The 16672-nt window shown below is 40.7% G+C and overlaps 1 protein-coding gene and 1 long non-coding RNA gene across 4 annotated transcripts in view; one reads left to right on the plus strand and one right to left on the minus strand.

Annotated features, from left to right (window-relative positions):
- The window catches only part of LOC136832071 (uncharacterized), a 111813-nt gene extending 97021 nt beyond the window's left edge, over nt 1-14792 (plus strand). For both annotated transcript variants that reach the window (XR_010851039.1, XR_010851040.1), the window contains exon 3: nt 11578-14792. This is a non-coding gene — a long non-coding RNA (uncharacterized lncRNA). The remainder of the gene's footprint in view (nt 1-11577) is intronic.
- Nucleotides 1-16672, minus strand: part of Hel89B (histone acetyltransferase 1) — a 116526-nt gene that overhangs the window by 28704 nt on the left and 71150 nt on the right. For both annotated transcript variants that reach the window (XM_067092681.1, XM_067092682.1), the window contains exons 24-28: nt 15229-15363; nt 14251-14402; nt 13979-14120; nt 11524-11832; nt 9014-9163 (exon numbers count right to left, since the gene is read on the minus strand). In XM_067092681.1, the coding sequence (XP_066948782.1) occupies nt 9014-9163; nt 11524-11832; nt 13979-14120; nt 14251-14402; nt 15229-15363 (888 nt within the window). The remainder of the gene's footprint in view (nt 1-9013; nt 9164-11523; nt 11833-13978; nt 14121-14250; nt 14403-15228; nt 15364-16672) is intronic.

Here is a 16672-nt window from a genome sequence, read left to right on the forward strand (position 1 = left end):
AAAAATTTATACTAATATGTAGCCTCATTGTTAGGCTATCGATTTACTTTGCCCAGATGTTGTTATTATCTGATCCTAGGGTCCTCGGTCCAAGCTTGGCCACTTAGGATACATAATCCAAGGATGAACATAGGCTACAGACAACATCCACTATTAATCTAGTCTGAATTATTCTCACTTACTGCCTAGATTATTGTAGACATCGTATAATCTGAAAGGATTTTCCATATTAATAATAAGTTGTGGAACATTTCTTTTAGTTAAAACATTTGTTAGTAAAACAATTTCGCTTTACTTAAACTAGGTAACAACGCTTTATAGGCTAGGCGATCAACGAGCCAGGTTCCGGCTTCAACACACAAATTATATAAATTCCAGGAGTTTAAAACTAAAACTTTCAACTGTTTGTATTAATTGAGCAATTATCTTGCTATGTTTGATGTTTCCATAATCCTCAATACTAAAACGGAGTTAAAAGTCAAATTTTTTTGGAGTGCTGGTAACGACGTGAACCGTTTGCTTTACACAAACAGAGAGTAATTGCTCCTTGGTCTTTTAACGGCCGGTTGTAAACAAGAGGGCGGATGCGCATGCACAATAGTCACTTCTCTTTCTTGCAGGTTCTTTTGACGTTGGAAAAACTGGGTTCAGCTTCGCTGAAGATAAGGGAGAGTGCCCTCTTATCTTTGAGCCCATTATATACTCCATCATGTGTTATAATGTTAATCATTATGACACAATACCTGGTCAAAAGACCAACTAGAAGAGAATTCTCTGATATTAGTTTGGTCACCATGGAGCTCTGGTAGACCATGGAAGGTAACTCCTTGAGGACGAGACAGCGACTACACTATAAAAAATATTGATAGAATTGAGACTTCCAAGTGAAAAATCTTAATCTTACAATGCTATCAAATAACACTAAACTGTTTCTCTTCTAGCTTACATACTTTGTATTGGCTATTTTCCCTGGGTAAGTATCATTACAATCCTTCATTACATAATAAACTTATTATGTGTCTTCTATATCATTAACCCTTGAGGGATGGGCTAGTTATATATAATGCACACCCCCTGACTGGGCAAAATTTAAGGTTGGCCAATTTTAGAAAAAAAAAACACATCAATGGTAAGAGGAAGATTTGCACATGGTGTAAGAAAAAAAATATTTTATGTTGAAAAAATTTAAAATTTTTACCTTCAATGGGAAGTTGAAAGTGACTATGTACAACCCTGTGTAAAAACTCTTTTACAAAATTCAAGTGTAAATTTTACCAAAATTATACCATTTTTTTGTAATAATTTCATTTTATTTTTTAAAATTATATTTACAACTCACACAATATCATAACAGATAAGAACTAAAATCAGTAACAAATTCCGAGCATATATGTTGTAAAACATTTACGTAAATTTACTAAAATGGGGAAATGCAGCAACTTTTTTTGGATTTATACATGTTTTTTCTAATATTTCTTTGCAAAATTACAACTATAACTGACATCATATCATAAAAGATAAGAACCAAAACCAACAGTAATCCTTGGGTATACAGTATTTATGAGCAAATAAATAAAAAGACGTCATGGCAGAGATAGGAGCAAGACATTCCCCCTCCAAGTAAAGAAGAATACTGAAGTTCCCAAGATGCCCACAATCAGCTGAGCTGAATTCTTTAGTTGCCACAATTCATTTATGGGCCACTGAAGTATTGGAAACTCTTTCCCGCTCGATACAGACAAATAGTATGGTGTGTAATATTAATCCTCCTCAGAGGGGATCCATCCACCACCCAAAACCTGTTTTAGATCCTCTATTGAGGGGATCTGTCCAGTAAGGGTTAACATTGTCAGGTATTCCCTGGGAATAATGCCAAATCCATATCTACCTCTCTTCTGACTGATTTTTCTTTCCTCATATCAATCCAGTTTCTTTATTAATGATTTAAATGTAATAGTAATCCTACCAGTAAGACATTTTCACAACTACAGCCATTCAATGTGCACCTTCAATCACTGCTATTTAGTGGCATCACTATAACATCCCATTCATGAGTTATTTGTCAGCTTTGATTTATAATTTTTGCCAATACTTTTGCAGATTGTTCAAGAAATGTAATATTTCTTATTTCCTTTCTGCTTCAACCAAATTACTTCATTTGCGTATGTATGTTTAAAATAGTAAATATTTCCATTCTTTCCTTGTTATAAACTTCTCAGAACACAAAGCATATATAATTTACACCATGGTTACTGGTATCCCTTGCCTTTTTCATATTCATCCCTTATACTTCTAACCAAATTTCTTACTCATAACTCCACTACTTTAAACAGAATTTTACCCTTGACCACACGTTTTATCGTTTCTTCAGTATATAACATATTTTGCCTACAACACAAATTGAAGCAAAAGTCATGTTCCAAGCTAACAAAAATGATATTTTAATGATAAAATAAAGTTTGTTCATACTTACCTGGCAGATATATATATAGCTGTATTTCTCCGAAATCCGACAGAATTTCAAAACTCACGGCACACGCAGTGGGCCAGGTGGTTAGTACTCATTCCCGCCGCTGGGAGGCGGAATCAGGAACCATTCCCATTTTCTATTCAGATTTTCTAGTGCCACTGTCTCAAGAGGGGAGGCGGGTGGGCACTAAAAGTATATATATCTGCCAGGTAAGTATGAACAAACTTTATTTTATCATTAAAATATCATTTTGTTCATGACACTTACCTGCCAGATATATATATAGCTGAATCCCACCATTGGAGGTGGGAAGAGACAGAATAGGATTTAGGAAACAAACAAATGTAGGCGATTGACGCCTTGGTTCCTTACCTGTTAGCATAGCTGACTTCGAGGTTACTGTCACCCAAGCCTGCTTCTGCTTTACTAGTCTCCAGCAAGGTAGGGACCTATAAAGCTGGTGAGTTCTAGATGACCTGTCCACGGGGCGTGACCACAATGGGACTAGATCATATGACCATACTGAGAGGGAAAAGGAGCAATGACCAACCACCTGACCAAGCCTATCTAAGCCATTGAACCTAACATAGGCTAAAAATTGGGACGTCCACATCTCAATGGCCACCCAACAACCAAAAAACAACAACAAGATTAAAAATACTACCTAACCCCTAAAGGATAGGATGAGTATTGCTCTCTTCCCCCAACACTGTGTCTGCGGAAACGTATGGTCCCAGCGCAAAGAGCAGTCTTCAAATGTTGTCTTCACATCCCAGAAGTAATGTGAAGCTTAACACTGAATTACTTCTCCAGAAGGTGGCACCCAGAAGATCATTAAGGGACATATTCTTCTGGAAAGCCACTGAAGTCGCAATGGCTCTTACTTCATGAGCCTTGACTTTCAGAAGTCTCATGTCACCTGTCTTGGCAGGCAGAATGAGCCTCTAATAGTGCTTCTTAAAAAAATGCCAAGGCATTCTTAGACATAGGTAAATCAGGTCTCTTCACAGAACACCACAGACTGTCCGATGGGCCTCTAGTTTCTTTAGTCCTGGCTAAGTAGAACTTGAGAGCCCTGACAGGACACAGGACTCTCTCTGATTCTTGTCCAGTGATCTCCGCCAAACCTTTGATTTCAAAAGTCTTGGGCCAAGGGTTTGAAGGATTTTCGTTCTTGGCTAAGAACAAAGGGGATTTAGGGAGCATACAGCATTGGGACCCCTAAAGCCAATATGTTTGCTAATGGCTTGAACTTCACTAACTCTCTTCGCTGTCGCCAGAGCAGTTAGGAAAACAGCCTTCCTAGTCACGTTCTTGAGGGAAGCAGAAGACAGAGGTTCAAAAGCACTTGACATAAGGAACTTCAGGACAACATCCAGATTCCAAGGAGGTATCCTGAGTTGAGGAATCTTGACAGTCTCAAAGGATCTCAAGAGATCGTGAAGATCCTTGTTGTCGGCAAGTCTAGGCCTCTGTGTCTAAAGACTGCCGACAGCATACTTCTATAGCCTTTAATAGTTGAGACTGCCAGTTTATTCTTTTGCCTGAGATGAAAACAGGAAGTCTGCTATTTGTGGTACAGAGGTCGTGGTGAGGAAATTCCATTGCACCTGCACCATTTCCTAAAAATGACACCACTTGACTGGTAGACCGCATCAGATGAAGGTCTCCTGGCACTGGCGATAGCCTTGCCACTGCTCTCTAGAAAAACCCCTTGCTCTTGCCAACTTCGTGATAGTCTGAATGCAGTCAGACTCAGAGCGGGAGGTTTTTGTGGAACCTTTCGAAATGAGGCTGCCTGAGAAGATCCACCTCAGGGAAGCGTTCTTGGAAAGTCCACCAGGAAGGTCATGGTCTCTGTGAACCAATCTGCTGCTGGCCAGAAGGGGGCTATTAAAGTCATCCTTGTTCCTTCCGACGCTTGCAAACTTCTGATCACTTTCTCCCAGAATCTTGAAGGGAGGAAAAGCGTAAAGATCGAGGCCTTTCCAGTCCCAGAGGAGGGCGTCTGTTGCTATTGCTCCTGGGTCTAGGACAGGAGAGCAAAAAGAGGAGTCTCTTTGTCCTGGACGTTGCAAAGAGGTCCACCAGAGGACGTCCCCATAACCTCCACAGTTCTAAACACACCTCCTCGTGAAGGGTCCACTGGTCGGTAGAAGCTGATGTTGCCGACTGAGAAGGTCCCAGCGGATATTCTCCACGCCCGCAACAAACCTCGTGAGGATCGTGACCCCCGAGCATGTGTCCAAAGCAGGATCTCCTTTGCTAGGGTGAACAGGGAACGGGATCGAGTAACCTCCCTGTTTCTTGAGGTATGCCAGAGCTGTGGTGTTGTCCGAATTCACTTGGACAACCCGGCCTGAAACTTCGGTTCTCGAAAAATTGAAGGGCCAGCAGGATAGCCCTAATTCTTTGAGATTTATGTGCCAGGACACCTGTTCCCCTCTCCAGGTGCCTGACACTTTCCCCTCCTAGTGTTGCTCCCCATCCTTCCCTGGACGCGTCCGGAAAACAACACTAGGTCGGGCTCTGAAGGTGAAGAGAAACCCCTTCTGCCAACCAGTTTTAAGGGGTCGAGCCACCACCTCAGGTGATTCTTGACAAAGGAGAGATCTTCAGGTCTCTTCCAGATCCTCCTTGTCCATCCAGTTCTCCGCCATGAAAAAACTGGAGCGGTCTGAGAAGAAGTCTTCCCAGGGAAACAAACTTCTCCAGCGAGGAAATGGTCCCCAGCAAACTCATCCATTCCTCACCGAGCATGTTTCCTTCCCAGAAAGGACGAGACTTTTTCTAAGCAAAGCAGTTGACGTTCCGGGATGGAAAAGCTCGAAAAGCCACTGAATCCATCTGAATCCCCAGAACACTAAGGACTGCATCGGGATCCAATGGGACTTGTCTCTTCGTTTCACTAAAGTCCTAGGGACTTCACAACATCAAAGTCAAAGTCAGGTCCTCCAGACATTTTAACTGTGAAGAGGCTCGAAAGAGCCAATCGCTCAGGTAAAGCGAGATCTGAATGCCCGCCAAGGTGAAGCCATCTCGCCACATTCTACATGATGATCGTGAAGATCACAGGGCTGTGCTTAGCCCGAAGCAAAGAGCTCTGAATTGGAACACTCGTCCCCGATACAAACCTCAGGAACTTCCTCGACTGGGATGTATGGGGACGTGAAAGAAAGCGTCCTGAAGGTCCAGCGAGACAACCAATCTCCTGGTCTAAATGCTCCTAGAACAGACTGGGACGTCTCCATCGTGAACTTTTCCTTCACCATGAAGTGGTTCAGTCTGCTGACATCTAGGACTGATCTCCATCCTTCCCGACTGCTTCAGAACTAGGAACAGTCGGCAGAAGAATCCTGGGAGTCCAACTCCAGGACTAGCTCCACAGCTTTTTCTCGAGCATTTGCACTAATAGCTCGAAAAGGGGCTGTTGCTTCTCTTGATGGTAGAAGGGGACAGATCCCTGGGCGACGTGCACAGATGTGGCGTGTCGAGAAAGGGGATCTTGCATCCTCTCTCGAAACTAGGAGGACCAGGAGTCCTCCCCTCTTGCTCTCCAGGCTCCCGCAAAACGAAAAGAAGCCTGGCTCCTACAGGTGTCTGGAGGTGCTGCAGGTCACTTCTTGCCCCTAGGTTTAGAAGGGGCTCCGCCTCTGGAAAGACCTCTTCCTCGGGGAGAGGATCTAGAGGAAGAAGCTCCTCTATGAAAGGGCTTCTGTTTCCTGGAGGTCTGACCCGACGACGAAGACAAAGGGACTGCCGGGCGTTTGACGAGTGGGCCAAGAGATCTTGAGTGGCCTTCCTGGCTGGAGGAGATCCTTGATCAAAGACAGGGGGAAGAGATGGCTGGACAACGGGCGAACAGCAATTCTGCCCTCTGCGATGGAGAAACTGACTTAGTGTAAAGTTACAGTACAAGGCCCTCTTCTTCAAGAGGCCCAAACAAAAGAGGGAAGCCAGTTCTCCTGTCATCCCTGACAGCCTTGTCCATGCAGATCCAGACGCTGGACAGCTCCCTCAGGCTGATAGAGAAGGGACTTCTAATCTTAATGTCTAGAGTCCTCAAACACCAGTCCAGGAAATTAAAGACTTCTATGGGACGAAAAAGTCCCTTCAAATGTGATCCGTCTCCGACAAAGTCCACAACACTTTGGCTTGCAGATAGGAAGGACCTTCTAGGCGCGTCGACCAGGCTGGCGAAATCCCCTGGGACGACGGAAGGAACACATGAGCCGACGTCCTCTCCGGTCTCAGTACCACAAACCTGCCATGCCGCTCAGCTTGGACGGAGGCAGGGTAAAAGAAGTCTTGCCTTGGGTCTTCCTTTCCTCCATCCAGGTGTTAACCTTCTTGAAGGCCTTCTTCGTCGCCAGAGATGAAGTCATCTTAACAAACCCCTGCGCTCTCATCGTCTTGGACGAAGTTAACTGCGAAGGAGGAGAGAGAGAGGAGCCGAGGGTTTGAACTTGTCGCCAAACAAGTCCTTTAAGAAGACCGGGGTAACACCTGGTAGTCCGTAGACGAGGAAGTAGGAGGCTGCTCAAGGTCTGCAGGCTCCAACTCACAAGAGACTTCTCCTCTTCAATGGGAGAAACCAGAGAGTCTCCCAAGACCTTGGGAGAAACGAAGGTCTTGAGGTCCAACACGCAGAAGGGATTCTTCGATTTCCAGCAGTCTTTGATTGCTCTGAGCGTCCTGCGAAGACGTTGAAGCAACCAAAGAGGCGTCCTGATGAGCGCCCTGACGAGCGTCCAGCCCAGTAGTCCAGCCGGAAGAGCGTCCCAGCCGAGCCGGCCCTGCACGGCAGTGAAGAGCGAGCGGGGCTCCTCCCGACGGAAGCGTCCAGCTGAGAAGCGCCTGCTTGACGAGCCACGATAGCTGAGCCAGCGGAACAACAGGGACGGCTTTGGCGGAGAAGACCCGAGGCAAGAAGAGCAGGAGAGGCATGAGACTTTGAGGCTCTGACGAGGCGTCAGCCGGCGTCCTTTGAGGACGAGCAAAGAGCGTCCTGACCAGCTAGAAGCGTCCGGACAACTGCCGCGTCATCTGCAGCAGCCCATCGCATGGGATCCAGCGAGCAACTTTGGGGAGAGAAGAGTCTGACGAGCAGACCAAAGAGGCGTGGGATGGCGCCCCCATCAACGATGCAAGTGAGAGGGGCATCCTGAGCGAGCTGGGCGTCGGAAACGCTGCTCCGTCTCCCTGAGCCCGATGGGAAAGCGTCGAAACACTCAAAGAAGACGAGGCCTTATAAGCCTCTGAAGAAAGAGCGTGGCCTCTTCTGAACAAGCTTCTCTTGAGCGGGCAGAGTCCTTCCGAGAGTTCCACCCCTGCAAGTTAGGGCGCCGGAGGACGAAAAGCAAACCTTCAGGATACGTGCACGCGACACGATCCTTGGCAGCCTGGGAAGCGTCAACAGGTCCTGCCGGAAGGGACGCCAGATCGGTGGGGTCCGCGTAACCCTCTTGAGGCTTTCGACTTGCCCACTCCCAAAGTCCTGGGAGTCCGACAGAGGTCCAGGCCTAGAGGCATTATCTGACCGATCTGACGCCCCTCCACTGCACTGGGGGATCACAACACTTACTGCACTTTGAAGAGAAATCACTTTCGATTCCAGAGCACGGATGGTGTTTATAATTAGTAACGTTCAATTTTAGTATACCTGCGGCATCCGTACTTGACAAAAATAACATAGGCAACACCTTCAGCTCCAAATTGTCAAAACTTAAATTTGGATCTAATTGCTTTCTCCCCTGAGAAGCTTTAGGGGTTTACAGGAGAGGAATAAATATCCTTACTCTACTAGCACTCCTGGAGGAATACCTCCTGATCCTATCACGCTCCAACTTGCGGATATAGGCAACAAACATTTTCCAGCTTGCATTCGGCAAAGTCTCACACTCCTTGCAGCGATCATTTAATAAACATGCCTCTACACCTGCATACAGTGTGAGGATCTACCAAGTCTTGGTAGCCTCACCTTACACTCATTCACACAACATACTCTGAAGCTAGCAGAACTAGATCCAGACATCAATCAAAGAGCAATCAAAATCAAATCTAAAAAACAGACCACAAAAGCGCATGCCAATCCACAATCCAAGCAGCCGTGATAAAAACCAAAAGTCAAATCGAATACTTAAGTGAAAAATAACGAGTTTACGAAATCCAAAGACGGAGGTACTGAAAACAGATGTTGACAGTACCGGCGACAGAGAAAATCTGAATAGAAAATGGGAATGGTTCCCGATTCCCGCCTCCCAGCGGCGGGAATGAGTACTAACCACCTGGCCACACTGCGTGCGCCGCGAGTTTTGAAATTCTGTCGGATTTCGGAGAAATACAGCTATATATATATCTGGCAGGTAAGTGTCATGAACAAAATACAGGACAGACAGGCTAAAATCTTAATACTGTATACTGATTGCTTTTTTTATAAGTTTTCCTAAGCATCATGTGTGTTTTGATAAGAACATTCCCAAGGAGAAGTACTGAGCAATAAATTTTACCTTTACCAAAAATGAGACATGTTAATATTCTTACCTGGAACACATGACTCTGTGCCTTTGGTGCAGATTCCTCACCACCTAAGTCAGGGATTTGTAAAGCATCAGCGATGTTTTGATTAGCCTGAGTACGAGCAAAGTCTTCATACAATTGCTCCTGTAATGGGCTCAGTTCACAATAATAATCCTGTAATGGGAACCAAAATATTAAAAACTTACAGATAAACCAAACCCCAAACTAAGTTAAATCATTTTAGTACATCAATAAAAACCAGGATTAGAAATCATCTACGTCCCAAGGTTATACTTCAGATGTAACTGACAGTCATTTTAAAGGCCCTTCCTTACCCCTGTTAATAATGCTTATCATCTTGATGAATTACAAAGCATGGCCATAAAATTTCTTAAGCACCATCTCATTCTGCTAATTCCTAAACTTGCAGTTAATCCTTTTCATGAGAGCTGTTCAATTCACCACATGGATTTTATCCCCTTCCATTTCTACTTCCCTTTACTGCTACATAACCTCAAAAGGGAAAAGTAATTAAATTTCAATTTGAAAAATCATTTATAAAAACATCCTTGTTATACAAATGGAACCAGCACAGTGTGTATCTATAAAATAGTGTTTGCTTTTAAAAACTATTTACATGACAAATTCACATTTATATTTATTTCCTTAAATAGATACAAAGGCAATGAGGTACAAAGCAGTTCTGAAATTGGTGTAATGAAGCAGTTACTTCAACCAAATATTTGGCATAATGTCAACCACTTTATGGATGCAAGATTGCTCAAAATTTATGGTCAAGCATCAGGCCTTGCTTCCAATGGAATGGAATGGAATATAAAATTTAGGACAAAAGTCAAGCGCTCGGACCTATGAAATAATTCAACACTGAAAGGAAAACAGAATAAAGAAGGTTTTAAAGGTGTAACAGGAGGAAAACCTCACAGTTGCACTATGAAACAAATGTTAGGAGAGGGTCAAAAGTAAAGTGGAAGAAAAAGAATATGGGCCGAGGTACTGTAAAATGAATGAAGGGGGTTGCAGCTAGGGACAGAAGGAACGCTGCAAAGAACCCTAAGTAATACTTACAGTTTGACAGGTCTGACCTAGAAGCCTGCACATTGGCCTAAAAAGAAGAGATTGTATGTCTTCTGACAGATGCCAATACGAAAAAGAAGAGGTGAAGGAGAGGAAAGCAGTCACACAAAATCAGCTCTAACTTGTCACAACTGAACTGATAAAGGTGATGACATGTTTACTTTCTTCCTTTCATAGAGGCAATATGAGAACAGAAGTCACCTTTGTCAGTGACCACTATTTTCAGGCATTTAGAGAAAGGAGAGTTACTGTGACACAAATTTACTTTCATGGCCCAAGCAACCTTAGTAATCTGACCCCAAAGGGAAACTTAGTAAAAATATATAAAATGAATTAAAAATAACTGCTGCTTATCTTGAGAGAAACTAATATATCTCACCCTGCCATGGGGAAACGTAAAGAATAATGATTTAATTCCGAGGAGACACAGTAAAGCTATGAAATCAAGCAGACTTAGTCCAAGGAAAGGGATTTATTCTCGGACATAAATCTCGAACATCCCCAAGCACTGGTCTCATATGTATTTATGAAAAAATCTTTCAAAATGTCAGTGAACCATCTATAGTGAAATATGGTCCTTTGACTTACTACACTGAAACAAAATGCTAATTTATTTCTCCTAACCTGGTATATGAATAATCACATACCCCAAAAATTCACAGAAAAGAATAAAGTTACACCAATATTATCTTGGTAAAGTATTCAGTTACAGTTACACAAAAAAACTGCAATACTCATTAGAAACTTTACCCCTAACATAACAATTACCATCTCTATATATTAAAATGTAATGTGTATCCACATTTCATTGCGTAAAAACAATGATTTATGAGTAATAAACTCAATATCAACCCGAAGCCAGCCTTTCTCACTTCTGGCCCCTATGTAATTATACATGGTAAGCAAAGCTTAACAAAGAGAAATCAGTTGGTGAAGAGTTGAATGCTACATACTGATTGGTCTGCTTCACTTGTAAGATACTTTATGACAGATAATGAGAAGGGTTCGTGGTAGACTAGCCTAAGGGTTGACCATGAGTGTGTCATAGCCTACAGGTGCACAATTCACTGATGCATCTTTGAAGTTTGTTGTTTTTCAATTTATAGTACTCGCTGCATACTTTTTGATCAGCTGTGTATGTTAATACTAATAAAATTAGTATAGGTATTCTGACATCAGTCGAAATCAAGACATTTTGCTTGCTACAGTACGGTATTTGTAGGTGGATTTTAAGTAAAAAATGTTTATTAGACTTTACTGTATTGTTCCCCTTCCTATATTTCACTGGCAGTGTCTGCATAGGTTACACTAAGGTTTGGGGTAGACTAGCAACAGCTAAGTTTGGACATAACCTAATTTTGTCCTTCTCAGAGTGACCCCCTGCTCCCTTGGCTCTGTTAGAACACATCTTGGGAAGGTTTACTAAACTACAGTTTTACCTGAGTAATCTTTGGTGGTAAATCTTGTAAAACATCTTCTTTCACTCTCCGCAGGAGAAATGGAAGTACCTGACGATGCAAAGCCTCCATAGCTAAGACTCCTGCCTCTTGTTCCCTACTTGAACTTTTCGCATCACGTGACTGAAGGATAGGTTTCGAGTAACGTGCCATGAACTGACGTTCACTACCCAGAAAGCCAGGCATGAGAAAATCAAACAATGACCACAACTCTAACACATTATTCTGGATGGGTGTGCCTGACAGGATTAGTCGGTGCTGTGCCGTAAGTTGTTTGATGGCTTTGGAGGACTGAGGGGAGAGAAAATGATATAATAATCTAACTTATCTACAGCAAATAAGAAAAACCTGGTTACATGTGAAAAAGACTTTAATCTTCATTGTCAAAATAAAATTATTTCATTACTCTTCACTGAAGTAAACTACAGGCAACAGCAAATTTTACTTTCATCTTTTTATCTGCTGAGTCTACAGTGAACCCCTAAAGAAAACTATTACAACTTCATCAAGTTAACATAACTCAAGGTTTATCAGCAGGATGTTGAACCTCTCTACAGAAACTGCCACTTGCATCAATCTTATATGCACTCTTATTTCCTATATACTACTGCCCTTGTTTCAACTTGTTTCTTCCACCACCTCCAGACCACACTTCCTTGGTCTCCTCCTACTTCCTAAAACTTCTCTCCACAAAGCTCTCTCAAAATACTCTTATCCATTTTTTTGGCTATACCCACATTTTTACATCTTCATATCTCCAAATTTCTCAACCATTCAACCCTTCTTATTTCTCATTTACTACATATATACATAATCTCAACAGCTCCTACCTTTATTTTCTCAGTACCCCAAAAGAATTTACTTCTATAAAGGATAGTTAGCTCCACAATTCCTTCATACATTCGAATTTTTGCATCTGTAGACACTCTCATCTTCTCTTCCACACCTTTTGCAGAGATCCAGTTGCTTTCCTTCACCTATTTTGAGACCCCTCTCTTCCTATCCGACCATCACCTATTGCATTATACTGAGCAACCTTTCCCAATTCTTCCACCAACCATTCTGACATTCATCTCTACAAGTTCCTGGCTTCCCTCACTATATTTCTCATGGTAACATTGTTTCAAATTTCTATTCTCATAACTGCATTGAAACACTTCAGAAGTAAATACTTTAATGTGAATTTTTGTAGTTTAATAAAATGGCAATTAAGGTTAAGTATTAAAAAAATAAAATATTAAAAATATTAAAAACTTTAATGAATAGTAACAAGCTTAGTAAGGAATAAGTCTAAATTCCCATTCTACACTCAGAATACCTCGTTCAGTCAAGCACATTTTCACCTTACCACCAGTTTTCTTAAAAGAATGGTTGTTCCCACTAATCTCATGCAGTTCAATTTGCAACTCTAGATATTTAGACAAACAGAGCTGTATCTCCACCAGTAAGGGAGATTCAACCATATTTAATGATATTCTCATTGTCTTAGTAATGAAATATTTACCAACTAGAACAAAAAAAAAAAACTGGAAAATTAAAAAATTTTTGTAGTGTCATTACTTGTTCACCAGGTAGAGCATTATTGCAGATCTCTCCCTGACTCAAAAATTAGCAGTTGCCTAATATTAATAAAAACAAAGATGCAATACTATGTCTTCCATACATAAAACTGCAAAAACTGGGCTCCAAGTTCTGTTTTCTCATCAGTCTTCACCAAACAAATCCAAATAATTGCTCTTATCTTTTTTTATATGTAACCTGCAGTGCATCCTAAGGGGCTATTTCTAGCATTTCTGAGTTTTATTTTTTGTGTTCCTTTGATCCTAACAGCATCCCTTACAATTTATACCCTCCCTTTAGGTTTTAGTGTCTTCACAGTTTCTGTAATTGTCTTGTTCCAATTTGCACAACTCATTTTTCAATCTGTAACCTTGAACTACTTCACAACAATAAGTACATGATAACCACCCAAAGCCCAGATACAATTAAGTATAATAATTATGATTCATGCCTCTGTCTTCTAAACTGCCATTATAAATTAGTTTACCAAGATCACAAAGTCACATTTCTAAACACTCCAAGAATTTGTTCTTAAATGAGATGAAAATTGGAGCAAGGTCAATTTGAAGAAGTTGGACTGCTAAGTACAAGAGGCCAAAGGGGATGGCTGAAGAGTAAATGCAAAAAGCAATACTTATGGGGCCAAAGGGATGCTACAAAGAATCTTTAGTCCCATCTACAGTGTGTCAAGCAATGCACGCTGTTAGTGGTAACCCCTAAAGGGTTCTTCCAAATAACTAAACAACTAAACCTTTCTGAAACTTACAACAGCCCTAATGCAAGTTGCACTCGGTCACATTCTGAGAAATACAAGAGAAAGGAAGAAAAAAAGCAATCTATTGATAAGAGTTTTTAAGACAATTAGCATAAACATTACCTTGGTTTTACCATTTTTTATGATGTGTCCTTCGTCCAGAATAACATAATTCCACTTGATCTGAGAGAAGAACTGAATGTCATTTCTAACAATGTCATATGAGGCAACAATTAAATTATGATCAGGTACAAAGCATCTCAACCTGTAAAAAAAAAAAAAAAAGAGGAGACTTTCAAGAACAGTAAAACCTCAGATACTTCACAGTTTTTCCAAATTCACTTTCTAACAAGAATTCAGCATGTTTATTCAAAATATTCATCAGACAAACATACTTGCTTCTCTCTGCAGGGGGACCTGTGTAGTGCAGTGGGTTCAAATACTTTTTTGTAACAAACTTTGAAACTTCATAAACCCAATGACCAGTTAATGTAGGAGGGCACACAACCAACGATTGCCACAGGACATCTTCAGATTTCCCTGAATTCTAAAATACCAAATTATCACCTAATTAGTTCACTTAATAAATAAGACATTAAATGGTACATTATTTTCAGGAGTTTGTTTCTTTGTTACGGAAAGGCTTGTGCTGAATGAAAAAACAGATGCAGTATTGTAGTTTTCAAAACATGAGGCAAATATGAAACAACAGGAACTGTTGTTGCAATTCAAACAGTTTGCTCTAGTCATCCAACATCTGAAAATTACTGCTGCTTCTGAGTGAACGATGACTACTCTACATGAAAAGCCACAAAACCTCACTATGGTTAACATACACATACAAAACGTGCATTACCCTCATACTGATTGGTCTGGGATTTTACAAAAATGTTTACTGTAATTCACCGTTTTCTTGACTTTATAAAAATTATTCCTACTTTGGGTTTTTATTTTCCCTATCAGACAGCTAACAAAAATAAGAAGTATCCAGTACAGTATTATTTTTCTAAACATTCTTTGGGAAAAGTCAACAGTTTATGATGAGCAAGTTAGGTTTTTTTCCTTCAGCTAATTCAGTAATCCATCCATCATCTTTTAAGAGAGAAAAATATGAAAAAAGATGTAAGATTACAAAAACTGTTACTATCATATTTTATTATTAAAAAAATTATGAAACCTTATGCGGTGGCTAGAAAATTGTAAACTGTAGACAGCAAGAATCTTTACTATTGGCCTTAATAATTCATATCACATGAACACTGTATATCAGCCCTAATAATTTAATATCACACAAAGACTGTATATCGGCCCTAATAATTTAATGTCACACGAAGGTTGTGCGAGACTGAATAATAACCTTGATCAAGACACACCTGTTTTTTCTCCTTTACAAAATGGTCACTGGCCAGAATGCAGATAGACTGTAGAGTCTTTCCAAGACCCATATCATCACAAAGAATACCATGAAGTTTGTATCGATTAAGAAAGGCCAGCCAGTTGACACCACTCTGAAAGGAAAGAATATCACTGATCACAGCAGCATGGCATGCTTTTTGTGCCCAACACATATGAACTAGACATGACATACTCAACTGTCCTGATGACATCAGAGAAGGGATATGAAGAAAGAGGGCAATGAAAAGAGAAAAACAGCCTTCAAGCCTTGCAAAAGGACAGGCAGTGAAGAAGACCAAGATATAAACAGGGAGAAGAGGGAGGCTAGCAGGCAGCTGTCAAGAGTGGAGAAGATTTGGGAGAGCTGAATCACAATTTCAACGCTGCAAAGGGAAGTCAAAATATTCAGTATATTTCCGATAAAGAAAGGGATTTGGACAGCAGAACAGGCAAAAAGTATAACAATAATAATATACACAGGAAAAGGGGATGCACTAAGTTGTGGAAATTATACTGCAGTGGGAAAATCATATTACAAATGAGCAAGAAGTTGCAAGATGTGGTTTCCAGTGGCTGGATAACTATCAGTAAGAGACTACCACACAATAAGAAATGGGATCCATAGACTTAGAAGATTAGCCTTGAAAATTACTTTAATGCATATGCAGTATCCACACACCATACCAAATTTCATACAACCTTAAGACTAATAAATCACTTAATTTTTCATCATTTACTGAATAAGGAAAATATACATACATCTGCAATAGGTTTAATTTTCAAACTCTTTACAAGGAACTTTGAAATACTTACCATACAGACAAAAGGAAAAGTTTTCTCAGAACTAATGAACAAAGCCAAGGTTCATTGTCTTAAAGTGAAAAAAATAAAAGGTTCACGGTCTTAAAGTGAAAAAAAATACAAGGTTCATTGTCTTAAAGTGAAAAAATACAAGGTTCATTGTCTTAAAGTTAAAAAAATAAAAGGTTCATGGTCTTAAAGTGAAAAAAAAATACAAGGTTCATTGTCTTAAAGTGAAAAAAATAAGTAGGAAACTATTGCAAAGGAAGACTACAAAGGATATGAAGATATCATCTAGGAAACGAAACTCTGCTCAAGAATAACTGGCGAACAACAGGAAGCTGAGGCAAGTACAACTAAAAACAGGTTTTGACGCCAGAAAAACCTATTTTTTGTAATCCCCGTTGAATCCTCAAAGGAGTTACCCCCATGGTGTGCCAGTGCTTCCATGGTGACTAGACTAGTATCAAAGAAATATTTTTCTAAGCCTGGTCTTGTAGCCAGGTATTGTGTAAAGTGTTGAAAACACTATGACACGTGATAAAATAATGGACTCAAAGATAAGAGGGCATTTTCCCTTATCTTCAGCGAAGCTGAACCCTAGTTTTCCTACATCAAAAC

Source organism: Macrobrachium rosenbergii, chromosome 49 (genome assembly GCF_040412425.1).
Source record: "Macrobrachium rosenbergii isolate ZJJX-2024 chromosome 49, ASM4041242v1, whole genome shotgun sequence".
Classification (NCBI taxonomy): domain Eukaryota; kingdom Metazoa; phylum Arthropoda; class Malacostraca; order Decapoda; family Palaemonidae; genus Macrobrachium; species Macrobrachium rosenbergii.